This window comes from Leopardus geoffroyi, chromosome E2 (assembly GCF_018350155.1).
Source record: "Leopardus geoffroyi isolate Oge1 chromosome E2, O.geoffroyi_Oge1_pat1.0, whole genome shotgun sequence".
In the NCBI taxonomy this organism is placed as follows: Eukaryota; Metazoa; Chordata; class Mammalia; order Carnivora; family Felidae; genus Leopardus; species Leopardus geoffroyi.
This window is the reverse complement of record NC_059335.1, coordinates 61,532,327-61,560,049: the sequence shown is the minus strand read 5'-3', so window position 1 is coordinate 61,560,049 and position 27,723 is coordinate 61,532,327. Positions and strand designations below refer to the sequence as shown.

The following is a 27,723-nucleotide window of genomic DNA, read 5'->3' as shown; positions in this document are numbered from 1 at the left end:
CACGGGATCCCCTGACCTGTGGCTTTACCTGTCCTCTCTTCAGGGTGACCCTGTCGGCTTGATAACAGAAGCTCGTCGTTTTCTGCTGCGGTCAATACCTAGATGCCCAAAAGAGAGCTTCTCAAACGTGGCCGAGGTAACACGCAGACGCTCACTCTGGTGTGTGTGTCGAAGAGCAAACGAGAGTGCTGGAGATACAGCACTTCCATTAAGAGGACAACCCGGGGGTGCGGCACTTGCACTGTGGCCACTTACCTGCTGGGCTGTGGTTGCCAGCTTCCCTGTCCCCAGGCCCCGGGTGTCTGGGGGCTGCACTCGGCTGAGCGCAGTCGGTTTCTTGCAGCTGCTGGCCACCAGTGCGGACTGTGACCCGGACGTGAGGGCCGCCCTCCTGAGCAGACAGCAGGCCGGGCCGGATGCTGACCTCTACCGCGAGCCCCGGCTCTTCTGACTGGACCCTGCGCGGCGCACAGCCCGGCTCCTTTGTAAATAATTTATTACGAGCATAACACGGAGCTCTTGCACTAGAAAGTGGATTACAAACCTCCTTGATTGCTTTAGTGGGGAATAGGAATCAATGATTTAAAATCCATCTGGCCCCGAGGTCAGTATCGTGGGTAAATGCTGGTCCCAGAGCGGACGCTGGAAAGGCTACGGGAGTTGCACGGTGAGCCCCCCTTCACCGTACTGCTGTCCAGTGCCCTCCTGACACACAGGTGAGGGGACACGGCATGGGGGCTCCAGGGCAGCGGGCGAAGCTGTGCCATCAGGTCTCAAATGAAAGAACTATTGAAACCGTCTAAACCCCATTTACCCGCCTGAGTTCAGGTGGGCTCAGGCTTCACAGCCTGGCCCTCCGTAGTCCCGCATGGTGGCTCCAGGGGCAGGGCCTTGTCCTGGGTCTGCGTCAGAGGGTGGACCATGGACATGTGCACATTCAGGTTGTGGGCCTTCTCGAACCTCCGGCCGCACTGGTCACAGGCAAAATCCAGCTCGGTCTCAGCCTTGTGTTTAGTCATGTGGTACTTCAAGGATGCCCGCTGCCGGCACTGGAACCCACAGACTTCACACCTGGGGGACAGGGCCAGGTGAGCAAGGGCGTGGGTGCCAGAAGCACGGCCATGCGGAGGTGTGCCCATCCCCACACTTACTGCAGAGGCTTGGCTCCTGAGTGGCGCATCTGGTGGACGAGAAGGTGTTTCCGCTGCTTGAAGGTCTGGCCACACTCATCACAGATATAGTTCCGCACCTCTGGGGACCAGAGATGGCATGAACACAGGCACGAAAATGCCCAGCCCTCCCCGGGAGCCTGGTGGCCCAACATGGTGTTTTCCTTACACTCAAGGCCCAAGCCTTGGGAGAGAGAATCCCAAGCAGGCTCCATACAGTGTCTGCGCAGAGCCCGACATGGGGCTCCAACTCCTGAACCGTGAGACCATGACCCGAGCGGAAATCATCAGATGCCTAATCAAGTGGGCCACCCAGGTGCCCCAATGAAAAACATTTCTAATACCAAGTTTCTTATTAATAATAGAGCCCTCCAAATTGCTTGAAAATGTCATCTCGCTGGGACTTCCTCTTCATCAGATGGGTCCATTTGAAGCCTGTTTTCCTCAAGAGAAACTAGATCCGCTGAGCAGAAGTTCCTCGAGGAAGCCCAGTCTATAAAGCTTCACAGACGACTGCCACCTTACAAACTCTACAAACCATACTGGGCCCTTGGTGGGGGAGGGGATGTCCACTTTGGAGATCAGTTTCTTAGGCTCTTGGACAAAAACTGAACAGTCCCTTCTCCTCCTGGACATGCACCTGGGGCAGTGGCCACGAGCTTCTGCCCCACTGCCATTTCCGATCCCACCTGCTCAGCCATCTACAAGCACCTGACACAGCTTCGCACATGGGCTTGTCCTGTGCTGGGTACGATCCACCTTTACAGCTTAGGCTCTCCTCTTGGGTGTTTCGGGAAAACTGCTAATGGTTGTGATCACTGGGGTCTCGACTGAGACCAGCAGCCTGAAGACCCAATTTAAGGGAATGTCCGACAAGGCTTAGAACAAAAAACACGGGAAAATGGTTTCACTGTGAAACCAACAAATACGACCCAACCATAAAATGGGCTCAGTGAAAAAAGTGAACCAGAATGACTTCCTACAGTAAATTTTTTTTTTTTAAGTTCTGGGGCACCTGGGTGGCTCAGTTGGTTAAGCATCCAACTTCCGCTCAGGTCCTGATCTCATGGTTCGTGGGTTCGAGCCCCACGTTGGGCTCTGCTGACAGCCCAGAGCCTGGAGCCTGCTTCAGATTCTGTCTCTCTCTCTGACCCTCCCCCGATCATGCTCGCTCGCCCTCTCTCAAAAATAAACATTAAGAATAATTTAATTTTGAGAGAGGGAGAGAGAGAAGCCCAAGCAGGCTTCATGCTGTTAGCTCAGAGTCTGATGTAGGGCTCGATCCCATGAACCATGAGGTCATGGCCTGAGCCGAAATGGAGTCAAGACACTCAACCAACTGAAACGCCCAGGTCAGGTGCCCCTACCGTTAAGTTATGTGTACAATTACAGTGTAGGGATAAATACAGATTCAGGGGGCGCCTGGGTGGCTCAGTCGGTTAAGCGGCCGACTTCGGCTCAGGTCATGATCTTGCAGTCCGTGAGTTCAAGCCCCACGTCAGGCTCTGTGCTGACAGCTCAGAGCCTGGAGCCTGTTTTCAGATTCTGTGTCTCCCTCTCTCTGACCCTCCCCCATTCATGCTCTGTCTCTCTCTGTCTCAAAAATAAATGTTAAAAAAATTTTTTTAAATACAGATTCAGTGCATCAATCTTCCTTTTCTTCCTTAATAGACTTGTTTTTTTATTTTTTGAGAGCAAGCAAGAGCACGAGGAGGCAGAGGGGGAGAGAAGCCCAAGCAAGCTTCGCGACACAGGGATCGCCCCGAGCTGAAATTGAGGATTGGGTGCCCGACTGACCCAGGCGTCCGTCTTTTAAAGGGGGTGCTGCCAACTCAGGAGAGCGGCTCTGTGAGCCGCAGCAGTGGTCAGAATCCGGCACACGTGTAGCTCTGGGTATTCTAAGACCTGGGGGTGTGGGTCACGTCGTTAAAACTGGAGGGGAATCAAACCGTGACGGACGCGCGGGGTCGTCACGTGCAGAAGAGGCACTGGGGTTTCCTCACTGCCGGTTCCAGCCGCTTCTGCCTGACCCACGAGGCGGCCAGCCACGGCCCCAGGCCTCCGGGAAGGGCGGCTGGCCCACGGGCCGGTGGAGGTGAGCGTGTGCCAGAGCAGGGCCCGTACCTGTGTGGATCAGCTTCACGTGGCGCTGCAGGTAACGATCGATCATGAACACCTTGTTACAGCCGGGGTGGGGGCACGGCCTCTCCCGGACCTCCTCGTGGTGCTCCTTTATGTGCTTCTGCGGGGGCGACAGCAGGGCCCTGAGCGCCCCGGCCGGGACGGTCACCCCCTCCCACGGGTCCTGCGCGGCCCCCTCAGGGGAAGAGATGCAACCACTCCTCACGCGACGAGAGGCGGGTGCTTTTCCCAAGAGCGGAGGGCTCCCCCGGGCCCCGGCCTGCGTTGAGCCCTCGGCTACAGGTCTACACCGGGCTCCACGCAGACGTCCGGTCCTCCGGGTCAGCTACAAAGGCCGCCCCGCACCCAGGGCGCCGCCCCTCCTCACCTTCATGCCGTCGGCCCCGCGGTACACGGCCGTGCAGCCCTGGTAAGGGCACTTGTAGATGGTGGGCAGCTCCTCCCTGCAGAGCAGGCACACGTGGAGTTGCCGCCTCGACAGGCGACCTCCCCCCCCCCCCCCGACCCCTTACCCCCCCCCCCCCCCCAGGCCCTCACCTCTCACAGCGAAGCTTGTTCTTCCAGCCCGGCTTGGGGCCCGGTTTCTTGCGCATTTTTGGTTCTTCAGCCTTCTTGGCTTCTTTGCTTTCGCTCTTTTTACCAGAGACCCTGTGAGGGGAAAAGAAAAAGAGACGTCATCAGACTCCGAGACGCTTCTCCCTCCTCAAACGGGAGAGGTGGGGCTCCCGCCAGGCTCCCACGGCAACCTGCTTGCGTCTCCGTGCTCACTGGTGGCCTTCGGACCGACCCCTGGGCGCCAGGGCGGGAACAACCCCCAGCCAAGTCCCAGACTCCGTACTGCCACCTCGGGAAGGCGAGGTGTGGGGACGGGGACCACGCTAGCTACAGGAGGGAGTTTTCAGGACAAACTTCACTCCTGAAATGTCAGAACCAAACATTATTTGGAGATGTCATGCTAAACAGTGAAGTGGAGAAGCTTTAGGGGTCAGTCCCCCCATCAAAACGACCACTAGGCTAGAAAAACATCAGAACCAACACTCTGGAACCCGCTGGGAGGCGCACAGCTCCAGGAACCAGGCGGGGGCTCAGAGGGAACAGTGTGGTCTTGGGGACAGAGCTGTGAGTGAGTGGGCAGTGAGGACCTCCCAGTCAGTCTGGCAGGTCCCTGAGGGACCAGTTCAGGCCCAGCAACTAATCCCCTGTGGGGTCTAGTGAAGACTTAAAGAGACATGCACACTTTTTCTTCCCACTTGTTTGATCCGGGCATTTAAGGAAAACTGTCGAGAACAACGGGGAACTTGAAGGGCGTTATATGGCAAGCGTAGAGCTAATGTCATCCTCAACGGTGGAAGATTCAAAGCCTTGCCCTCAGATCAGGACCGAGTAAAGGTGCCCGTTTTCACCACTGCTATTAGAAGATTACCCCTATGCACAAACGGTATGATCTTGTATGTAGAAAACCCTGAAGAATCCACACACGCAAAAACAAACAAGTTCAGCAAAGTGGCAGGGCACAAAATCAACACACAGAAACTAGTTCTACCTCTACACATTAACGGTGAACAAAACGGAAAGTTTTTAAGTAACTCATTTGCAACCGCGTCAAAAAGAAGAAAATACTGTACTTAGGGACAAACTTAACCAAGAAGATGAAAAGCTGTATGCTAAAAACCGCAACACACTGCTGAAAGAAATTAAGACCTAAGTAAGTGCAGAAACATCTCGCGTTAATGGACTGCAGGATTTAATATTGTTAGGATGGCATTACTTCCCAAGCAATCTACAGATTTGATCCCTTTCAAGAGCCAGTGGTGTTTGTTGCAGAAACAGAAAAAGCTATTCTGTTTCACACGGAATTTTAAGGGATACGGAATAGCTTAATAATTCTGAAAAACAAAGCGGGAGGACTCAAACTCCCTAATTCTAAAATTACAAAGCTACAGTAATCAAAACCGTGTGGTTCTGGCACGGAAAAACAGACATAAAGACTAACTGAACAGGCCTGAGAGACCAAGTATAGACCATCACAAGAAAAACGAACTGATTTTTGACAAGGGTGCCAAGACCACTCAATGGGGAAAGGACAGTCTCTTCAACATATGGTGCTGGGCAAACTGGATGTCCACGGGCCAAAGAATGCAGGTGGGCCCTTCCTTTCCAACGTACATGACCTAATGGACCAAAGCCCTACGCATAAGAGCTAAAACGCTCAAACTCTTAGAAGAAAACGCTACCTATGATGTGACAACAGTTTCTTAAACGTGACATCAAAGACAAAGCAAAATAGGGGCACCTGGGTGGCTCAGCTAAGTACTCCCGACTGGCTCAGGTCATGATCCTGTGATTTGTGGGTTCAGACCCGCGTCGGGCTCTGTGCTGACAGCTCGGAGCCTGGAGCCTGCTTGGGATTCTGTGTCCCCCTCTCTCTCTGCCCCTCTCCCGCTCATGCTCTGTCTCTCTCTCTCTCTCTCAAAGATGAATAAACGTTAAGAATTTTTTAAATAAATAAAAAGAAACTCTCTGATGACCTTACGGGCTTCTCCTCTTCTCCTTGTCTAACAACCGTTCTTTGAGGCTTTGCCGTGTGTCCCCTCCTCATTGGCCTCCACACTCTTTTGTGTGGCTCAGGCACCCTGTCAGGGCCACACTGTGACCAGGGAGTCACCATTTCCCTCCCACGCTAGATCACACGTCTGTTGAGAGCAGGCGGCTTCAGAGAGCCCGTGGGTTCACAAGTGCGTCCTTGACGGGTATGGGCTGAAGTCCTTGGAGACACTGGAGGACCCTGCTCCTTGCTCTCCCTTTCCTCCCCCTCGGTCACTCAGGCTCCTGACTCTCACTTCTCACCGGAGCCGCGGGGCCCTAATTAACACATCCTGAGTCCCTTCTTATCTGCCCCAGCTATGGACCCAGACAGGTATGTCTGCTGAAACAAAGTCCCGTGCACCAGGGAGGCTCAGAGGCCCTGTCCCAGGTTTCCAGTTGTGGCTCACACTGTAGTACCTAAGGGACAACGTGGCCATCGGGCCTGAGTGTGCTGGCTCCGAGCTGTGGTCAGCCCACTCCAGCTGGCCCCACCTCCTGCAGAGCCTGGCTTCGGTTTCTCTTTCCACAGCCACGTCAGAGCCCAAAGGAGAAGGAAAGTCAGGCTGGCTTCTGTTTCTGGGCTGCGTCCTCCTGGGTGATACTGTGGCACTTTCGTGTTTCTATTCTACTGTGAAATGCTCCTAACGCTCAGGTGGGGCAGCAATTATGCGCAGGTGTTCTGGGTGTTCCTGGGCATGAGGGTGGGAGAAAAGTGACCCAAGTAAACATCAGCCTTCCCTACCAGGATGCTACATCCAGAGAGAAAACCCAAATCTCGGAAAAGGGAAGGTCAAGACAAGGCCACAGAAGCAACTCTCCAAGGAGGTGGCACAGAAATCAGTGCCAGAGGCAGATCTGAGAGCGACTGCAGGGCTGGGGCCCGAGCCTCTGAGGGCCTTGCTTGGCACAGAAGCAGAAAGAACTGCAGGGTGGGGGTTACTGCAGGAAATCCGTGGCCGACGGGAGACACTAGTGTGGTGTGACCGAGGGTTAGGGCTGGCAGAGAGGAAGGCGGGAGCTCCCCGAATGAGGCTGAGTCACAGCCACAGGCCTCCTGCCACTGTCACGTGCCACTGAGACCGGGTCCTAGCACTGAACGAGGAAAGCCTCCCCCACCCCCCAGAAGCCACACTCAACGGGCTAAGGGGGTCAGGCCAAAGAGCAGCAGAAAACGTGCTGAGCGAGGGCAGGCCGGGAAGGATGAGCCTCTGTCCCCTGCCCCCACTACTCCCGCCCGGTGACCCTACCAGGCAGACATAGGTTTCTAGGCTCCCAGTGATGCCCCTCCCAGACCCCAAGGACACGCGGCAGGACTGTCCTCCTTACTTCTTTTCTGGGTAAGGTTCAAAGGATTCATCTGACGACTGGGTACTTTGCTTCTTGTCATTTTCGTCTTCACTCAGGATGTCTCTAGGGAAGAAGAGAGCACCTTCAGCAAAGGCCTGGGGTGCGTGACAGCTCCAGTGACGCTTCCTGTCTACAAACACCACCACATCTCCATACTCCGTGTTTTAGCTCTCCTGAAAACGTCTGAAGAAACCTAAAATCCCCAAATCTCTGATCACATCTCCTAACAGAAAGGGCAGGCCAGGGTCACTGAAGTCCCACAAGCCGACAATCCCCCAGAAGCCACACTCCCTTCACACCGGGACCCTGAACTTGTAGAGTCTCTCTCTGGGGCCCCAGGCAGCACAGGAAGACCTCAAGGAGGCGGGCTTCTCCAGAAGTGGACGTTTAGATTATGAGGCACCTACTCCCCCTAACTGGGAGCACCTATCCAGCTGACAGGTCAGATGTCAGCTGGCCACCTTGCAAAGTCACAAAGGCCAGAAAAATATCTGCGTATCCATGACCTTTACCCTCGAGTGTGAGTAACTGCACAGTCTCTGCAGGGCGGCAGACGGAACGAAGCCTGGCAGGGCACGGCCTTCCCCCACAGGCCACCACTCGTCTGCACGAGACTCGAGGCTGGCCGGCGGCCTCTAGGACAGCCTGCGACCACTCCTGGTCCCGGGGGTGTTTCTAGCAAACCCACTTGGGTTCTTCCAGCATCTTGTTCACCATCGACAGACACCCCACGGGAGTCGTGCCACAAATCGTGCTGTCCTTCTCCCTGTTTGGACAAGGGGGCACCTGCGTTCCAGCCACAGATTACGTGGCAGTGTGGAAAGGGGGTGAAGACCGGCCAGTGTGTGGCAGCCACCATGAGTGGTTCTCAGCTGACAAGCAGGAGGCGGTCCCAGCAGCGAAAGGTCCCCAACAGTGGCTCGTCCTCCTTACAGAGCCTCCGCCCCAAGTCACGATCCCGTCATGACACAAGGCCAGAGACCAACTTCCCATTTTGGTAACGTCTTTGGCTGGCACAAAACCACGGCCTTGAAGGAGACAAGGCAGCAGCAGCGAAGGGGCCACCGTAGGGCTCTGACTTCCACACCACCCTGGTCGTGCTCCCCTTCCAGATACGTCAGGTCTAGGAGGCCCCCGTCAGGAACGAGAAGCCTGGAAGCACCCTCGGCCATTCCTCTCCTTCCAACTGAGAGAGGGAGAGGGCCCCGGCCCGGACACAGGCAGAGAGCACACAGGTTGGCGGAGTTTGATTTTCCAAGGAGGAATGTTAGGCTATTTAAACCCACTCTTCTCTCACCCCTCAGAAAGGTCACTGAACTCGTCTTTTACCCGATCATCCGAGGTTGAAGACGGAACCTGCTTCTCACCCAACCGCCCTGAGAAACAAAGAACAAGGCTCCCATTACCAACACACAGTGCAGGCAGTGCTCCCCAGCAAGGAGGCGTGTGCCCATCGGACAACAGAGCCTTCCCTGTGGGGAGCCTGGGGTCCTCCAGGCTTAAATCCCACCCGCCTCCCAGTCCCGCCCCCCATAAGGTCCCTGCACAGCCCAACAGGCCACCCCCATGTCTAGCACAGGCACGGACGGCACCAGGCATCAGAAACCCGAGCCAACGGTTCACGTCAGCAAGCCCAGCCCTTCCCAGAGGTTCGGATCCAGCTGTGTCAGGCAGGGACGACTCACACTTTGTGGGTGTTCCAAAACATTAAAGAAACATTAATATCAAACCATTAATATCTTACTGCATGCACGCAGTTTATTTATTTATTTTTTTCAACGTTTATTTATTTTTTTGGGGACAGAGAGAGACAGAGCATGAACGGGGGAGGGGCAGACAGAGAGGGAGACACAGAATCGGAAACAGACTCCAGGCTCTGAGCCATCAGCCCAGAGCCCGACGCGGGGCTCGAACTCACGGACCGCGAGATCGTGACCTGGCTGAAGTCGGACGCTTAACCGACTGCGCCACCCAGGCGCCCCGCATGCACGCAGTTTAAAAGGCCAAGCAGTTCAGTTCTGGGGCACCTGGGTGGCTCAGTCGGTTGAAAGTCCGACTCTTGATTTCGGCTCATGTCACGATCCCAGGGTCATGGGATGGAGCCCTGAGTTGGGCTGAGCACTGAGCATGCAGCCTGCTTAAGATTCTCTCCTCTCCCTCTCCCTCTCCCTCTCCCTCTCCCTCTGCCTCTCCCTCTCCCCCTCCCTCCCTCCCTCCCTCCCTCTCTCTCTCTCTCTCTCTCAACCATCTGGGCAGCTGCATTTTAAAGTGCCACCAAGAGCTGGACCACAGGAGCAGCCCAGCGCTCCACGTAGGCGACTGCACAAACAGAGGCTGAGGGAAGCGGGAGGGGGAGCCAACTCCGCCACCTGAACGCAAAGTCCGTGAGCAGCTGCCCCCACACCACAGCACCGCGGGACCGGGTCCCACACAATGGCCCTGTGTTCCCTCTTGGCCACTTGGCAGAGGAGCCCATCTACGCAAGTCCCGCCGGGATGTCACCAGGACGCCGGCGGAGACCCAGGGAATGACCCGCAGCTGGCCCGAAAGAGCCTCAGAGGTCCCAGCTGCCTCTTCCCCCACGTCCCACAACAAGGACCCCCTTCTTCTCCCTCCTTTGGTCCCCTGGCCCCGAGCAGGCTTAGAGAGGAAGACCAGACGGCAGATGAGCACGCCTTTACAAAAACTGCTGGAAGAGGGTCCCCGGGCCCTCCCCCTGTCGCTCAGGTCGGCTCCTCATCACTTTCCCCAGAGCCTCCTCCGCGCAACACACCGTGACCACTGCCCATAACAATACAGACACCCGCCCCCCACTGCGGGCCTGCCTGCCTCCAGACGAGGAATCCTGATCCAGTAGCCCAGAGGAGCTCCTACCTGGGGCCCCACTTGGGGGAAAGCTTGGCTGAGGTGGGGGGCACAGGCCAGGCCCTACAGGGTTGACATCTGAAGGAGGCGGGGCCGCGTCCGCACCGGGCAGGCTCTCGGTCTCGGCTGGAGTTGTGGTCGCTCTGCCCTGGGAGCTCTGAGGGGCAGCCCCAGTAGGGTTGGACCCCCGATGCTGGGTGAGCCACGGGGCCATCTCCTTGTCCCATGTCCATTTGACTGCCAGCGCACTGTCCAGCAAAAGAGCCCCACAGCTGGAGTCGGCGTCCATGGTATAGTCGTGGCCTTGGTCACAGCCCCACACGGCTTGGATAACACCGCAGTACTCGGAGGACAGTGTCCTCTGGAGGCTAGGCAGGGCCCCGCAGCTGGCTGCGTGTCCGTGCACCCAGGCCACCAAGTCGCGCAGGCCCTGGGGGCTCGAAGTGATCAGGTCCACTGAGGAAAGGCACAGAGACGCCACACCCATGGCCGGTCAGCACCCAGCCCACCTCGAGCCTAACCCACAGACCACACGCCGAGGGCACACTCACCCAGACACGCTCCCTCCTCTGCCCCTGGCGGGGGCTGGGCACCGACCCTGTAAAGCATCAGCATGGCCGTGAGCGGGGGTGGCCGTGAACAAGATGCAGGTTCACCAGACTCCTGTCACGGGCCGCCTCTCCCACATGCAGTCGGACCTTCTACTTCCAGAGGCTGTCTCCTCGCACCCATGGCCCTCGGTAGCCCTCACCTCCCCCGAGCACGTCTGTCCGTCTCCCTCACACCCGTCACGCTGGTGGTCACCCGTGTCTGCTCCCCGCTGCAGAGGTTCCCCGGCATTCACTGTGCCTAGACCGGCCCCAGCACACAGGGTGCCTGGCCCCTGAATGCCCACCAAATGAGAGGAGGAGGGAGGAGGGGATGCCTACTTTGTGCAAGTCTTCCGGTGGCCCGCCGGGGAGACGTTGACTCTCTGCAGGAAGGACTTGAGGAGGCCGTGGCACTGGTAGAACTGGGCGTGGCAGTTCTTGCAGACAAACTGAGACAGAGCTGGGTCCTGGTGGACAGCCACCCCCAGCAGGTGCTGGAAGTCCCTGATGAAAACACGCTCCCCCGGGGGTGGTCTGTCTGCGCTCTCCCCAGGTGCCCTGCCAGAAATGCTGCGGAGACTCCGTGAGGAGAACTTCCCGTGGCAGAGGCGACAGTGCCCCATGGCGAGCGCCCGGCCTGCTCCTGGGCAAGCACAGAAGACACCGAGTCAGGCAGGGCTGCTGGCTGCACAGAGCACTGGAAGGCACGTGCTCCTCGGAAGACAGCAAGGTGGCCTGGGGCGGTGGGGCCCGGGATCTGCCATCCTCCCAGTCCTTGAGGGGGAAGAACCCTCCACGCATCCCAGAAACACAAGCCCACGTCTGAGCCAAAGGCAGGGCTCTGGGCTCCCAGCCGAACATACAGCCTTTTGGGAGATACGGTCAGTGGAGGGCCTTCTGGTCCGGAACACCTTCCGGATAATTCTAAGTGCATCTAGAACAAGGCCACAATTACTCTAATAACAAAACCAGACAAAGACACCACAAGAAGAGAAAATTACAAGCCAAGATCCCTGATGAATACGGCTGCAAAAATCCTCAGCAAAACATTAGCCAACCAAACGCAACAATACTTTAAAAGGCTCACATGACAGGATCCAGTGGGACTTATTCCAGGGGCGCAAGGATGGTCCGACATCCACGTATCAACCAACGTGACACAGTAACAAAATGAAGGATTAAAATCGTGAGCATCTCGATAGATGCAGAAAAAGTGTCTGACAAAATGCAATGCCCATTCATGATTAAAATTCTGAACCGGGTATAGAGAGAATGTACCTCAACGTAATAAAGGCCACAGATAACAAGCCCACGGGTAACATCATACTCACAGGTGAGAGCTCTCCTCCCAGATGAGGAACAAGATAAGGGTGCTCACGCTCACCATTTTTATTCAACACAGTGTCAGAAGCCCTAGCCAGAGCAATGAACCAAGAAAAATAAGAAATATCCAAGTAAGTAAAAAAGGAAAAAAAAAAAAACTGTCTCTGTTTGTAGATAATATGGTATTATATACGGAAAACCCTAAAGACGTCACCAAGAGATTCTAAGAATAAACAAACTCAATGAAGTTGCAGGATACAAAATCAATAATGAACTATCAGAAAAACAAATCAAGAAAAGTCTCATTTACAACTGCATCAAAAGGAATAAAATACCTAGGAATGAATTTAACCAAGGAGGTGAAAAACCTTATGCTGAAAAGTGTAAGACACGGATGAAAAACAGTGAAGACGTGAATAAATGAGTATTCCATGCTCGTGGATTAGGAGAATTAATACTGCTTAAATGTTCACGCTACCCAAAGCCATCTACACATTCAATGCAATCTTGATCAAAATTCCAGTGACGGTTTCCCAGAAACACAACAATCTTAAAATTTATATGAAACCACAAAAGATGCCAAATCGCCAAAGTAATCTTGAGAAAAAAGAACAAAGCTGGAAGCATCATATTTCTTGATTTCAAACTATATTACAAAACCACAGTCATCAAAACAGTAGAGAACGAGCGTAAAAAAAAGACACATAGGTTGACGGAACAGAAAAGACAGCCCAGAAATAAACTCATACGTATGTGTGGTCAATTAATTTACAACAAAGGAATCAAGAATACATAATGGGGAAATGACATTCTCTCTAAAAAATGGGTGGTGGGAAAACTAGACACGCACGTGCAAAAGAATGAAACTTGATCCCCATTACTTACACCACAAACAAAAATAAACTCAAAATGGATTAAAGACCTAAATGTGAGACCGAAAACCGTAAAGCTCCCAGAAGAAAACCCAGGCAGTAAACTCCTCATCGGTCTTGGGGATCATTTTTTGGATTTGACACCGAAAACAAAGTCAATGAAAGCCAAAAAAATAAACAAGTGGGACTACATCAAACTAGAAAGCTTCTGCACTGCAAAGAAAACCATCAACAAGATGAAAAAACAACCTACTGAAAATAGGGAAACCTGAGACATACTGAAACCTGAGAAAATATCTGCCTATCGTATCCAAGGAACTAATATCTAAAACAAGAAGAACTGACACAGCTCCAAAGCAAAAACACGATCCAATGAAAAGCCAGGCAGCAGACGTAGTCATTCTTCCAGAGAAGACACACACACAGCCGGCCAACCAGCAGGCGAACGAGCCCAGGTGGGCAGCCGAGCGCTCAGCACCACTGCTCGTCAGGCAGATGCAAACCAAAACCACAATGAGCTGTCACTTCACGCCTCTCAGAATGGCTGTTACCAAAAAGAAAGAAACGACGAGTGTCGTGGGGATGTGGAGAAAAGGCAACCTTCGGGCACTGCCGGTGGGAACATAAACCGGTGCAGCCTCTATGGAAAACGGTATGGAAGTTCCTCAAAAAAATTAATAAAACCACCATTTGAACCAACAATTCCACCTCTGGGTATTTATCCAAAGGAAATGAAAACACGAGCTCAAAAAGGTAGGTGCGCTCCCGTTTTCACAGCAGCGTTATTTACAACAGCCAAGGCGCGGGAACAATCTAAGTGTCCACTGACTGAGAAACAGATTTAAAAAAGCGGGGGTGTGTGTATACACACACACACACTCACACAATGGAATGTTACTCAGCCATAAGAAAGAAGAAAATCCTGCCATTTGGGACAAGACGGATGGACCCTGAAGGTACTATGTTAAGTGAAAGAAGTCACACAGGAAAAGATAAATACCATACTATTTCACTTATAGGTGTAATCCTAAAAAAAAACAAAAAAACCCAAACTCACAGAGAGCAGACTGGTGATAGCCTGAGGTGGGTGGTGGGGAGGGTGCGGGACGGGATGCAGACGATGGAGGAAAATGGTCAAAAGGTACAAATTTCCAGGGCGCCCGAGCGGCTCAGTCGGGTAAGCATCCGACTTCGGCTCGGGTCACGATCTCGCGGTTCGTGGGTTCGAGCCCCGCATCGGGCTCTGTGCTGACAGCTCGGAGCCTGGAGCCCGCTTCGGATTCTGTGTCTCTCCCTTTCTCTGCCCCTCCCCTGCTCGCTCAATCTGTCTCTCTCCCTAAGATAAACATTTAGAAAAAAAAAAGGTACAAATTTCCAGTTCTAAAATAAGTCAATCTTGGCGATGCATATCGTACAGCAGGGTGACTACAATTAATAATACTGCGCTGTTGGGCGCCTGGGGCGCTCAGGTCATGATCTCGCAGTTCGTGGGTTCGAGCCCCACATGGGGCTCTGTGCTGACAGCTTGGAGCCTGGAACCTGCTTCGAATTGTGTCTCCTCCTCTCTGCCCCTCCCCAACCGGTGCTCTGTCTCTCTCTCTCTCTCAAAAAATAAATTAATTAAAACCAAGAAAAGACACAGGGCACCTGGGCGGCTCCGTGGGTTAAACGTCGGACTCTTGAGCTCTGCTCAGGTCATAATCTCAGGGTTCCTGAGTTCGAGCCCCGAAACAGGCTCTGTGCTGATGATGTGAAGTCTGCGTGAGATTCTGTCTCTCGTCCTCTCTGCTCCTCCCCTGCTTGTGCGCTCTCGCTCTCTCTCACAAAATAAATAAACTTAAAAATATATACACAAACTTTTTTATTAAATGCCTTCACAGCTACAGAGCTTCAAAAAAGAAGCTAGAAACTTTCTTCCTCCTCAAACCCTGCTCCTGAGACCAGCCCTGAAGAAGCCTCCTCCAGGATCTACCCCCTGAGCCTGTCAGCGAGTGTAGACGAAGCCACCCCCACCCCCACCCCCAGGGGGATTCAACGAGAGAGGACACAATCCATCACACGAAAGCAATGTGCACGTTCTCGCAGATACCACCTGCCAGGCGAGGGCCTCTCGCACTTTATCCACTCAGTTCTGTTTTAAGGAAGACGAAACAGGCTCAGAGACGTTAAGCATCTACCTCAAGGCTACAGAGCACACGGCAAAACCAGGATTGACTCTGGCCGGTCGGACTGCAAAACTTAAGCAATAATTACTTAATAAGCCGCGAGTGGGCACGGAAGGGTCAGCGGCCTTGCGAAACGTCACCCCGGACGCCAGGCAGAGGCCGCTCTCACTCCTTCCCTGGGGGAGGCCTCGTCGGCAGAGGGGCCCAGGGACGCCGAGGGGGGAGAAGACGCCCGGGGGGACGTGGTCCCCGGGGAGACGCCGCGGTCCCGGGGACCCCCGGCTCCGCCCGCCCACCCGCGACCCGCCCCCGTGCGCCCGGCCGGACCCACCTGCCTCGTCGGCGCCGTCCTCGCCCGTGTCCCCGCGGGCCCGCGCCAGGCCCCAGCCCAGCCGAGCCGCCACCAGGGCCGCAGCCTCGTCCACGCTCGGCCCGCTGCGGGCCGGGCGGCCACGGGTCCGGCCGCTGCCACAGGCGGCGGCGCCGCCGCCGCCGCCGCCGCCGCCGGAGCCCCCGCGCTGCCCCGCCGTCCCAGGAGACAGGAAGCGACCGAGCCGGTCCCGCTTCATGGCGGCGGCCGCGGCTACAGCCCGGGCCCGGCGCTCCGCCCCGCTAAGTCCCGCTGGGCACGGCTCGGCTCGGCTCGGCTCGGCTCGGCCCCGCTCGGCTCCACTCGACCCTATTCGACCCAGCTCGGCTCCACTCGGCTCAGCTCGGCCCCGCTCTGTTGGTTGGGCCGCTAGGCCGGGGTACGTCCCGCTCGGCCCAGAGCCTCGCGTCAGCTCAGCTGGACTGCGCTCGCTCGTTTCCGCTCGACTCCGCCGTTCGGCGCCGTTGGGCCCCGTTCGGCTCCCTGGAAACGGGGCGGAGCAAGAAGGGGTGGGCGGGGCGCGAAGGGAAGGGCGAGGAGAGGGGGAGAGGGGGGCAGAGGCGCAGTGAAGGCAGCGAGGGGCGACGCGGCAAGGCCCAGACGTTTGGCATGTCACAAACGTGGGATGTGGGTGCCGACTGTTGCACTTACGCGCTCGCATCTACTTCGCGAGGCTACTTAAGACCGCCGCCGCCCCTTCAGCAACGGGAGCTCTGGGGTAGGCGTGCTGGGGCTGGGGCCGCCGGAAGTGCTGCCGCGCCGGCCCCGCCCCTTCCTGCGGTCCAGGGCTCGGGTGGTGCCGGCTCCCGCCTAGGCTGCGTTCCGGCCTCTGGGCCGTCTGTCCCGCCCTCAGCCGCCGCCGCCGCCGCCGCCGCAGCCACAGCCTCCCCTGCCCGGCGCCATGGCCGCTGCGGCCGGGGACGGCGCGGTGAAGCCGCTGCAGTGTGCCATGAAGCTGGCCAACGGGGCCATCGAGCTGGATACCGGCAACCGGCCCCGGGTGAGGCGACCCAAAACGAGGCGGGGGCGGTCGCCGCGGCGGTTCCAGGCACCCCCTACCTGCAGCCTGCCCGGTGGGCGTGAGCGAGGGCGGGGCCCGGGGGTGGGTGCCGTCCAGGACCCCTCCGGCGTTTCCCGGGGCGCTGGGCTCGGGTGTCTGTCTGTGACCTTGGACAGCTCCCAGTCCTCTCCCGCCGTGTTTTCCCGTCGTCGCAGAGTAGGAATTAGAGCCAAGGTTTTATCTGTAAAGGGGATTCAAGAGGGTTGAAGCAGCCCTCCAAAATATATCTGGCAAGAAACCCCATGTGTAATGTGTATTTTTCTGAGAAGACACTGTAGATTTCATCAGATTCCCCAAAGGGACGGAACCCTGAAAGGGCTCATTCGTGATGCGTCTGCGCAGGGTAGTATGGCTTGTTACTGAGAATGGGTGGGTGTGTTATTCCGAAAGGTGGCAGCCAAGTGGAAAAGCAGGCTGAGCCACACTGGACTGTCCAAGGAGGGGAGGAAGCTGCCTATGTCCAGGAAAAGCATCCGGGTCCCTCAATCTGCTGCTTTCCCCAAGTCAGTTTTCTAGCACAGCAGGTGCCCGCGCAAGTCAAAAATCCTATCTGGAATCCATTTTATCCTGAGGTGTAGATTTAAAGATAGTTAATTTGAGAACTGGGATGCAACAAAACATCATGTGGTGCTTCCAAATGCCCGTGCCCTGAACCTGGTCACACCCTTGAAACTGGCAGTATTCTAGTGTTGCAGATTGCTGTGTGCCCGCGGAGTACTCATTCAGGGATTCGGGAAGGGGATTTCCCAGAACCTAAGCCAGAAAGTGATTTCAAGATCAGCAACAGCACTCCCTCATTTACCTCTGAGGGTTTTTTATTCTTTTAAGCCACTGAATAAATAGGCCCTGAGTTGCACGGGAAGGAAACTCATTGCACAGAGTGACAAATGACGGCAACTGCTGTCAACTACTTCGCCTGGCCCGCTGAAAGAGAATCTCTTTTCTTCCTGTGCTGGAGAGAAAGGCAGTGAGAGGAGGGATGGGTGCCCAGCTGGGCATGTTTTCCCTTTGAGTCTAGAGAAGAGGGATACTATCGGTACAGATACAGTGCAGAACATTACTGATTAGACCCGGAGGAATTCCCAGCTAACTACCTCGGGTTAGGTGCCTCAGGTGAATCTCAGGAGATCAGCAAGCACCACTGTTTCTATGTTTCCCACAAGGGCATAAACAGGCATGACGGAATTGTTGGCCACTACTGGCCTGACCCCTGCCATTTCTCTTCCCTGGGCACAGGAGGCATATACGGAATACCTGAGGAGCATCCACTATATCTCCCAGGTGCTGTTGGAAGAAGTGGAGACAACCAAAGGTATGGATCTCAGCCTCACTGCTTCTCCCACGCTGAACAAATTATGGACTGCTTAGCTCTTGGTGGGTCTTGAGCCTGGGGTTGTCCTGTGTCCTACCCATTGGTCGTTAGCAGAAAGTGAACTGGTGAGCACTCAGCAAGCACAAGCTGTCATAGTGTGTCGTGGGAGCAGGCGGAGATGGGTGTTGTCAGAGGATGTAAACGGGATGGGGCAAAACCGGAGATTGGACACTGAGCCCCAGCCCAGGAAGGAGTGAGCTGCATAAAGGTCAGGGCCCGGGGGCAACACCCCCAGCAGAGGGATGTGTAAAGACTCTGAGATGAGAGTGGGGGCTGAGTACGGGGAAGAGGAGGTTCAGTGGGGGCAGGCATGGCCTTGCGTGGAGCTGTGTTGTTCCGGTGTAAGGAAGCTCGTAGAGGCTCTGTGGGAGAGGCCGGCATGGAGGCAGAGCCTCCAGGAGGCTCCCACAGTGAGGACAGCAGTGGTGGGACCACTTGGGGATGGAAGGAGTGAAGGGCCTGGGGTCGTGCTTTCAAGGTGGACCTCACAGATTTGCTGGGTGAGCCGCTGGTTGGTGGGGCAGGGGGTGGAGACAGTGAGCCCCTGGAGGGAACAGTGAGCCGCTGGAGGGCAACAGTGAGGTACAGGAGGTGCTGTGGGGATGGGCGGGAGCAGACTTGTGTGGGCAGAATAGAGAGCTCCATTGTGAGCACCTTCTGTTTGAGGCACTGAGCACCCTGACGATACAGGAGCACAGTGGTTAGGGAGAGGTCGGGGTCACCAGAATCAGAGCTGCCCCAGAGAGCCATTGAGCTTAGCAGAGCCCTGGGCACTCCCAAGGTTGGGGCCTGGGGGGAAGACACAGTAGTACGCCCAGGGGGATGTTCTGGAAGAGAGACACCTGGAGAGGTTGGGGAGGCCTCAGAGAAGGGCTTGACGGGAGGGCATGAGAGAGGGTGGTCTCAGTGGGAGTCAGGTGGCCAAAATGGAGTGTGCTGAGGGGCTGGCTCTAAAGGGGGCAGTAAGTGGCTCAGAAATTAAGGCTGGTGGGGTCCAGGGAAGAGTTTTGACTGGCAGCTCCTACAGCATGCACCTGCCGACACGAGTGGTCCCCAGAAGAGGGAATGCAGGACAGAAGCCCCAGGGATGTGCCAGGGGTGAGGTCAAGCACAGCCAGAGGGCAGGAGATAGGCAATAAAGTTGTCCCTGAAATGGTCCTCATCCACTGCAAGGCCCACCCTGAGGAGGGGCTGTAAGTACAAGTAAAGGCCCTGGTGAGCAAAGGCCGGGTTAGGTAGAGAGAGGGCTCTGATGGTCCAGCTGAGATGACAGGACAGTCAGCTGCTGGGCTGGCCAAGCTCAGCGCCCACATAGCGTCAGGAGGTAAACCCAGAGCAGGTGATCAGAAATGAGGAGATGGGATCGCCTAGAGGTCAGAGATGAGGAGAGGGTGGCGACCCGGGAGGGAGAGATGAGGAGGGGGTGAATTTGTCCTCGTTTTTGTCTCAGCAAGAATCGGTTTAATAATAAAGGTGACGGTGACCAGCTCTCTTTTCTCTTTATCCCCAGAAGGTGGGGAAACTGTGGCCCCGGACACCTCAAAGATGCTGAAGCTGGCCGAGCAGTGTCTGGAGAGGGCCCAGTCAACAGCTGCCAAGCTCGGTGGGTCTCTGGCAAGTTTTCCTGGGGCATCTCCCCCAAAGTCTGCGTCTCTGGAACGTCGGATTCCATGCTGACCCTTGCTCATGTATGTGTTGCAGGGAAAACATACCTGAAGCCAGCCATGCCCACGGCTGCTCCTGTCCCCTCACCGGCCAGCCGACATCGCCGGGTGTACTCAGATGAAGGGGGGAAACTCTCTCCCTTTCTGCCGCCCGAGATCTTCCAGAAGCTTCAAGTGGTAGAGTCACAAAGTTCTAAGAAGTAAGCTGGGGCAAAACGGAAGGCGGGCCGAGCCTGGGTTTGAAGTCCAGGCAAAGTGAGCTGGCAATGAATTCAGTTAAAGTGGGTCCCAGAATGGAAATACCCTTGCGCTTGGCAAAAACAGATGCAGATCTCCTTTGGACAAAAGCATCTTCAGCATGCACAAATGATGCACAGTGAGAGATAACCAAGCACAAAAAGAAACCAGAAATTTACAGAGTAATAGCAGACACAGACTTGCCAAGTGTTCAGGGGAAGTTACCAGACACACATCACAACACAGTCATGTCGTCCTCAGTTACAAAAGTGAAAAGCAAATTTGAAAATAGCTGCAGGCAACAAAAGGCCAGAGAGTATAACCCAGCAAATAAAGAACCACGTTGAAAGGAAACAGCAAATATAATACCAAAATTGTTTTTAAAAACGAATTGGAAATAATAACGAATTATATTCTCCGGTGAAAACACACACATGCACACAGACACACGTGGTCAATATTGTACCAACAGAGTAGATGTAGTTGAAGAAAGAATGAGCGAATTGGTTGAAAGATCAAAAGATATCCAGAATGACTCTCACAGGGGGAGGAAAGAAGACGAAATCTGAGACAGAGCTAGGAGATCTGACACGAGATTATTGGAGTTCCAGAAAAAGAGAAGAAAGAAAGAGGAAGAGAGGCATTATTTGAAGAGATAACAGTATATAAGCTTCTGGAACTGATAAAACTCACTTAGACACAGACAGAAGAACCCCCAGGAGGATAAACAAGGCTGGCTCCTCCTGGCGCTGCTGCTGCCAGGCCTTGGGGGCCACTGCTACCTCATTTCTGCCTGTGCCATCGCGGGGCGGGACTCCCCACGGGACTCCCACCCCGGGACACATTTTCCCTCGCCAGTTGGCATCCTCACAGCTTACCCTCTCCTACCACAGAAGCGTGAAGACATGTGACACCAGCAGTTTGGGTGGGGGCACGGAGGTTGGCCCTCGGCAGCTATTTCTAATAAGCAGGCTTTGGTTCTCTCTCCCACGGGTGGCAAAGTTATCTAGCCGTTGGGCTCACGTGATGCCCCTAAAAAGTTCCGTGTTGTTGCCCAACGTGTGGATGCGGAAAGCGCGGTGTGCCGCTTTTCTTGAAAACGCAGGAGGCCTGGCGACTGCAGGCCCAGGTTTCAGCAGGACAGAGGTCTCCAGCCCACCCTGCACCTCCTCCCTCCTTCCCATTTCCTGCCTGCCCCCATCACCGCCTCCTTCTGGTCTCAGAGCACAGTCAGGGGGGCACTCCAGGGCTTCCTGGGGCCTGGACAGCACAGCAGCTCGTCTCTGTCTGCAGGGAGCTGACGCCCCTGCAGGAAGCCTCTCTGCAGAACCAGAAGCTGAAGGCCGCCTACGAGGCCCGGATGGCCCGTCTGGACCCCAGCCAGGCCCTGCAGAAGACCTCCCTGGTGAGCGGGTCCCAGGGAGGGTCTGGGTTGCCGGTGGAAGAGGAACAGGCTTTATTTTCTCCTTCCCTTCCTAGACCCTGTCCCTGCAGCGGCAGGTGATGGAGAACCTTGTGATCGCCAAAGCCCGGGAGGAGACCGTATCCTTTCTGTCCTTCCCTGGTGTCCTGGCTGAAGGAGGCGGGGAGGGGGGAAGCGAAGGTGCCAGGGTCGGAGTGTGGGACAGAACTCTTCCAGCCTCAGAGAGACTGCCCTGGAGGGGCGGCTCCTGCCTTCCTGGCCTTCACACGGGCGGGCTTTCTGTTCCTCTCAGCACCCACGGGCTCCTCCCCGTCCTTCAGGTCAGCTAGGGCTTGCTCCCTTCCCTGAGTGAGCACCCGCCCTCAGGCCCCGCTGCCCCGCCCCGCCCCACCTGGCCTCACCTCCCGAGGGGGGTCCTCAGGACAGACACAGCCTTGACCCTGCTGGCACAGCTGCGGAGGAAGAGGGAGGAGCGCCGGCTGCGGCTCCAGGAGGCGGCCGACAGGTGCGTCTCCTCCCACAGGTCTCGGGGCCGCTGAGTGGGCTGCTGGGGGCTCCCTCCCCTGCCCACCCAGCTCGGAGGCCCCCAGCCCCTGTCTTCCTCCCCAGGAGGTTCTGCAGTCAGGTGGCCCTGACCCCGGAGGAGCGGGAGCAGCGGGCCCTCTATGCCGCCATCCTCGAGTACGAGCAAGACCACGTGAGTCCCCGCCGCTGGGCACGGGGGTGGGGTTGTCACAGGTTGCTATTCCGAGGGGTGGGGCGGGGGGGGGGGGTCCTGAGGCCTGTTGGCCTGGGCCTTCCCTACGCCCCAGGGAGGACACGGACAGTGTGGGGCTGGCCTGGGGTGCGGCCTTGGCAGGGAAGGTTGTGGGGACCCCGCCATGCCCTCCAGAGACTCCTGCCCTGCAGGACTGGCCGAAGCACTGGAGAGCCCAGCTCAAGAAGAGCCCGGGGGACCTGTCGCTGGTGACCAGCCTGGTCTCCCACCTGCTCAGGTACCAGGGCCTCCCCCCCGCCCCCCCCCCGGCCCCCTGGTTGGCCCTGACAGCGGCCAAAAGGATCAGAAAGGGAAGGGGTGAAGGAGGCGGGCGGGGGTGGCCGGACGCCCCACGCTCAGGCCCCCTCGGCGGGGCTGGGCTTGCAGACGCCCCCCATCCAGCCGCCCTGCTGGTCTTTTAGCGGCCGGGGGGGTCGGGTCAGACTTTATCTGCCACACTCGCTCCCGAGGAAACCATTCAAGGGTTGCTCCGCCAAAACCCGTCCAGCGGGGCCGTGCCGTAGGCGGGTGGACTTCCGGCGAGGGCCGGGCCCCGCGCCACAGCCCCGCGCCTCTTCCTCCGCGCAGCGTTCCCGACCACCCCATCTCGCAGCTCCTGAAGAAGCTCCAGTGTGCCGTGTACCGGGCGCTGTACCCCGTCGTGAGCAGGGGCGCCCCCGGCTGCTGCTCCTTGTCCCCAGACGCCGACGGGCTGCGGGCTCCTGGCAGCCGGCGGCTCCGGCCCTCGCAGAGCCTCTACTGCGTGCCCTCCCCCGCCGAGCCGGGCCCCGCCCCTCGGCCCCCGGACGGCCCCCACGGCAGCCCCCCCACGCCCCCGCCGCCCGCCGGCCCCCCCGAGGGAGGGGCGGACGGCGGCCCCGCCGGGCCTGCCTCCCCCCCGGCACACACCCCGCCGGGCGTGCAGAGCAGACACAGCTCCTTCGAAGACCTCGAACACTTCTTGGCCACTTCTGAGGGGTGGGGCCGGGGGCGCGGGAGGCCGCCTGAGCCCCAGGCCTCGGGGGTGAAGACGGAGCCGTTGTCGGAGCAGCTGAAGAGTACCGTCAAGGACATACACAACGCCATCGGTGAGGGCCGGCGTGCCCGCAGGACGGGCGTGCGGGGGAGGGGGCTGCCCCGACACACGCAGCACAAAGCTTTCCACAGGCCCAGGATAGGCCCCGGGAAGGACAGGCCTTCGTCTGGGTGGCGGAGGCCATCCAGATCTGCAGAGCCCTCTGCGTCTGCCCTTCTCTGGGGCAAATCCTCGCGGAGCAGACAGGAATGCACCCTCCTGTGAGAGCAGCTGGGCCGGCTGCGGTCCCTGGCCGAGGTCTCCCCAGTCCCCAGTTGTCTTCTCACCGGGCTGCTTCGTTCCAGCCTCCTGTTTGAGGAAGGGCCTGCTCTCAGAGCCTCTGGCTGCCAGGTGGTCCTGGCTGGCCCGTAGGGCTGGGCTCTGGTGATTCCTAACCAAGGACCATTGGGTGTGTGCAGCCTGGTGGTGGTGACAACGGGCTCGTCTCTGCAGCCTTTTCCATTTTTGAGAATAGTGTGTGGATTCTCTAAGGGTTGGGTGCCTAGGGTGGCTGGGGACTCCCAAGGAGGAAGGCTTTCAGGGTTCTCCAGGGGTCAGTGAGGCAGGCCCGACAGGGCCCACAGCTCTAGCAGGGACCCCGGATGGGCCTCCCATCTCCCGGGGCCTCAGGTCTTGTCTTTAAATATGCCTCTAAAATTCCCTCAGGTTCCCACAGTTTGGGGTGCAAACCCCTTCAGAAAGAGGCTGTCCTTTGCTTTTTCTCAGCCTATCATCTTAGTTCCTCGGGGGAGCTGGGCATGATTCTGTGAGCTCCTAAGTGCTCTGACCCCAGGCCCCATGGACACAGAAGTTTGGGGGGGGGGGTGAGGGGAGTGGAGGGAGGTTCAGGCAGAGCGCTCTCCACTGAGCCGGAACCCCGCGGCTCTGCCCACACTGCGGCTGGCTCTAGGAGGGTGGGAGAGGGGATGACAGGTGTGGGGCCCACTTGGGCACCCCGGGCTGGCTGGGGATGATCTCCAGGGGCTGCCAGCCTGGGGCCGGAGGGCCTGGCTGTCCCCACAGTGCCATTGTGCCGGCTCTGCTCCCGGCAGACAGGCTGCTTTCGCTGACTCTCCTGGCTTTCGAAGGCCTGAATGCGGCCGCCTCCAAGGACCGATGCCTGGCCTGCATCGAGGAGCCTTTCTTCTCCCCACTGTGGCCCTTGCTGCTGGCACTCTACAGGTATGATCCCAGTTTCAGGCCCCCACAGGGGCCTTCCCCGCTCGTTGATCCCTGAGGCACACTTTTGACCATGCCTCCAGCTGGTGCTTTACTCTGAGGCCATCCTTAGATGTTTCTGCTTTGCGAGAACCCGTGACTCTGGGCACGGCGAGCTTTCCGTAGCCCCGCTTCTGTCCGTGGGGCAGAGCCCCCTGGGCCGCTGAGCCTGGCCTCTCTCTGCCCCAGGAGCGTGCACCGCCTCCGGGAGGCCGCCCTGAGCAGGAGCATGGAGCTCTACAGGAACGCGCCCCCGACGGCCATAGGCGTTCCCACGAAGCTCCTGCCCCGGGGCCTGGAGGCCACAGGAGCCGGTGCCTTCCCCTACTGTGCTGCAGCCCAGGAGCTGGGGTTGCTGGTTCTGGAGAGCTGCCCCCAGAAGAAGCTGGAGTGCATCGGTGAGGGGGCTGCAGTTTGGGAGGACAGGAGGGGGAACGTGGTCGGATAAGGTCCCTTCCCAGAGGGTGACCTGGGGTCTCTGTGTGCCTCTGAAGTGCCGACCTTATTCCTGTCAAAATGGGGGTGTGTCTCACAGGACAGAAGCGGTGTGAGAGCAGGATCTTCGGGCGGGAGCTTCCCAGTTCTGCCAGCTCCACTTGTGCCGGGAGGGGCCGGTGCCAGGGGGTTGTTCTGGGACTGGCTCCCCTCGGCCCTCTCCTGAAGCCTCACTTTTGGGCCACAGTGCGGGTCCTGCGGGTTATCTGTGCCTGTGCCGAGGGTTACTGCCGGGCCCAGGAGGCCGCGTCTGAGGCCAGACCCCAGCTTGGTGCCGCAGCCATGTGAGTCCCAAAAGCCCACAGCCCGGGGTGGGGGTGGGGGGGCAGTGAGCAAGTGAGGGGCTGCCTGCAGAGGCCTGGGGGGAGAGAGAACCCTCCCGTCCTGCCCCGAGCACCGGGACCACAGCTTCCCACCTGGTGTCTGGCCCCCCTGGGCCCCGGCATCCTTGGGGCTACAGTGAGCTTCGCAGGGCTTATCCAGGAGAGTGTCCATTTCCACCGAGGGCTTGGGGCTGCAGCCCCCACGGGTGACGCATTCCTGCCTCTCCGGGCAGGTTACTTAGGGGTCAGGGACCGCCTGGCTAAGCTGGTGCAATTTAGCATTGTTTGTCACAGGAACACGGACTCGGTCCCTCAGCTGCACGCTTTGGGGAGGCAGCTCCAGCCTCCATGAAGAGCTTGCTCTCTGTGCTGAGCCCCCAGACCTGGGGCTCCTGCATCATCTATGTCCCCGCCGTCCGGAGGCAGGGCAGGCGTTTTCTCTACCTGGGGCTCTGACGCCTGGTCCTGTCTCAGTCTCACCTGGACCCACCTGGGACCAGCAGGCCCCACCAACCCCAGGGCCGGGTACAAGACCTCAGCTTCTGGGTCGGGGTGGGGGAGACCCCTTCGCCAGTTTACCGCGCGGCTGCTGCAGAAGTAGCTGTTGGCAAAACAGTTGTAGGACTCCGCGTTTCTGGGTCCGGGCTACAGCCCCATGTCGCCTGTCTCCTCTGTGCGTCTGAGGAGCCAGTGAGGGCCATGTTGTAGTTTGTCCGCGTTTCTGCAGGAGTGTGGTGCCCAGGGCGGTGGAGGCGGGGCCGCAAGCCAGAGCTCTTGGTGTGTGAGGCCTTCCTGGCTGGGGGTCGCACTCAAGCCACAGGCTGCTCTCATGCTCTTCCCAGAGACTGCCGCCCGTGGGCCCCTTGGGCCCGGGTGTTGTGTGTCCTGCAGGGCCTCCCTTGGCACCTTTTCAGCTCCCTTAGATGCCTCTTCCGGAGGATCGCCGCGCCTGGCTCCGATCCCAGGTGTAGTAAGCAGGCTGCCTGGGACCTGGGCCATCCCCTCCATTAGCCTGTTCCCCAGGCGTGGGCAGGCCTGCAGGGCGAGCCTGTGAGGTTGGGGCTACCCGATAGCTCCGCCGTGGGGGCCTCTGCTGACCCAGCCGTGGGCTCTGCAGCACAGGGTCCCCATTCGGGGACAGCGTTGCCGCTTGTAGCGGCTGCCGGGGCCGCTGACCTGAGTCTGCTCCCAACTCCCCCACGCAGGCGGGCAGGAGGGGTGCAGGGAGAGCAGCCGGCAAGCCCAGGACCAGTCCAGAGGCCGAGCTGGGGGCTGCAGGCTTATGGGGACTGAGCAGCCATCATGGCCCCCGGAGCCTACCGGCCAGCCGTGCCTCTACCCAACAGCGGTGCCGACGACCTGCTGCCCATCTTGTCCTTCGTGGTGCTGAGGAGCGGTCTCCCCCAGCTGGTGTCAGAATGCGCAGCCCTGGAGGAGTTCATCCATGAGGGGTAGGAGCCCCCAGCTGGAGTCGGGCCAGCACGGGGCACTGGGCACCTGCTCCCAGGCTGGGGGTCTGTCCCTTGAGCAGCGCGTGTCCTCCAGCCCAGCCTCCATGACAGACCCCTGTGCGACCGTAGTGTCCAGGTCCTGCCCCACGAGGGCAGACACCCCGTCCAAGGTGCTGGGGGCTTCTTGGCGTCCCCTGCAGGTAACAGGTGCTACCCGTGCCTGTCTACGCAGGTACCTGATCGGAGAGGAGGGTTACTGCCTGACGTCACTACAGAGCGCCCTGAGCTACGTGGAGCTGCTGCCCCGGGGCGCCCTGGGCAAGTAGAGCAGGACAGGGCTTGCGGAGGACCACCAGGAGTCACCTGCTCTGGGGGGGGGGGGGGGGGGGCGGCGGCAGGCCGGCTGCGGCGGGGCTCTGCAGCTCTCACTCGTGCCCCGACCGGACGTCTGCCCCAGGGCCTTGAAGAGGCCCCTGTGCTCTTCAGGGGATAGATCTGAGCTGAATCAGCTCCTGGGAGCCAGGCCCTTCTCTTTCCTCAGCCTGACTTTGTGCAGGGAAACCAGAGCTGTGGACTCCCCTGGGGCCTGTGCACCCTCACAGACCCAGCCACTCAAGGGTAGGGAGGGAGCCGTAGGCCTGGCCGAGGGCAGGTCTGCTTTCTCTCCCTTCCCATCTCCTGTGACAGCCAGCTTCCGGTGCCAGTTTCTTGTTGGGGTCAAGGAGAGAGCCGTCCCCATCCCCTGCCTCCAAGGCCTGGAGCCCAGGTGGTCTGAAGCTATACTGTTTACTTACGGGGCATCGAGCACTCCCCTCTCCTCTGTAGCCCGGGCCTCCCCAGGGTGCCCACCCGCGTCTGGGGCCTCTGAGCTGTGCCCTCCCTCGGCAGTAGGCATTGGACATCCTGGGACCTCTGGCTGATTCCCGCCCCGCACGTCCCTTTCCGGGTCAGCGTGAAGCCGAGGGCCAGCGCCTGCCTACAGCGCAGCGTCCGCTCTGTTACATGCCCCGGGCGGCCACTGACACGGCCAGAAATAAAGAGGTCACTGGTGTCTCTCTCTGCATCTGTCTCTCTCACTGATACCTCCCAGTGGTCGTGTGGAGGCCCAAGCAGGGCGACCACCTCCCCTGCTGACCAGCAAGAGCCAGACTGTCACAGAGCCCACTGAGCTCTACCACCCCAGACCCTGGGCGGGGGGAGGGGGGAGCAGAAGAGGGAT

At 58.1% G+C, this 27,723-nt stretch overlaps 3 protein-coding genes across 20 annotated transcripts in view; 2 read left to right on the top strand and 1 right to left on the bottom strand.

Annotated features, from left to right (window-relative positions):
• Positions 1-2,153, top strand: part of FANCA (FA complementation group A) — a 63,096-nt gene extending 60,943 nt beyond the window's left edge. For 4 of the 9 annotated variants that reach the window (XM_045440050.1, XM_045440049.1, XM_045440047.1 and 1 more), the window contains one exon: positions 44-536. In XM_045440050.1, coding sequence (XP_045296006.1) covers positions 44-451 — 408 coding nt within the window. In that variant the 3' untranslated portion in view covers positions 452-536. Of the gene's footprint in view, positions 1-43; positions 537-1,534 lie in introns of those variants that run through there. The other 5 variants (XR_006702094.1, XR_006702093.1, XM_045440052.1 and 2 more) reach the window with 3 other exon arrangements.
• Positions 480-16,182, bottom strand: ZNF276 (zinc finger protein 276). Its single transcript, XM_045440058.1, has 12 exons — positions 16,081-16,182; positions 15,391-15,912; positions 11,039-11,342; positions 10,661-10,707; positions 10,119-10,565; positions 8,542-8,620; positions 7,224-7,307; positions 3,849-3,959; positions 3,679-3,754; positions 3,294-3,411; positions 1,152-1,251; positions 480-1,071 (listed from the first exon to the last, which is right to left on the bottom strand). Exons 1-12 carry the CDS (start codon positions 16,088-16,090, stop codon positions 825-827), a joined length of 2,145 nt encoding a protein of 714 aa, XP_045296014.1. The 5' UTR covers positions 16,091-16,182; the 3' UTR covers positions 480-824.
• Positions 15,706-27,559, top strand: VPS9D1 (VPS9 domain containing 1). 10 transcript variants are annotated; one of them, XM_045440065.1, is made up of 16 exons: positions 15,706-15,808; positions 17,726-17,801; positions 19,375-19,464; positions 19,563-19,725; positions 21,056-21,167; positions 21,242-21,304; positions 21,638-21,690; positions 21,795-21,882; positions 22,095-22,180; positions 22,531-23,030; positions 24,070-24,199; positions 24,425-24,633; positions 24,918-25,014; positions 25,896-26,018; positions 26,400-26,504; positions 26,737-27,559. In XM_045440065.1, exons 3-16 carry the CDS (start codon positions 19,407-19,409, stop codon positions 26,828-26,830), a joined length of 1,881 nt encoding a protein of 626 aa, XP_045296021.1. In that variant the 5' UTR covers positions 15,706-15,808; positions 17,726-17,801; positions 19,375-19,406; the 3' UTR covers positions 26,831-27,559. The 10 variants fall into 10 exon arrangements, 9 of the variants coding, with proteins under 9 accessions (XP_045296021.1, XP_045296020.1, XP_045296016.1 ...); XM_045440064.1 differs by having other exon boundaries at positions 19,372-19,464; XM_045440060.1 differs by lacking the exon at positions 15,706-15,808 and adding an exon at positions 16,216-16,429.
• Positions 27,560-27,723: the final 164 nt, after the last annotated feature.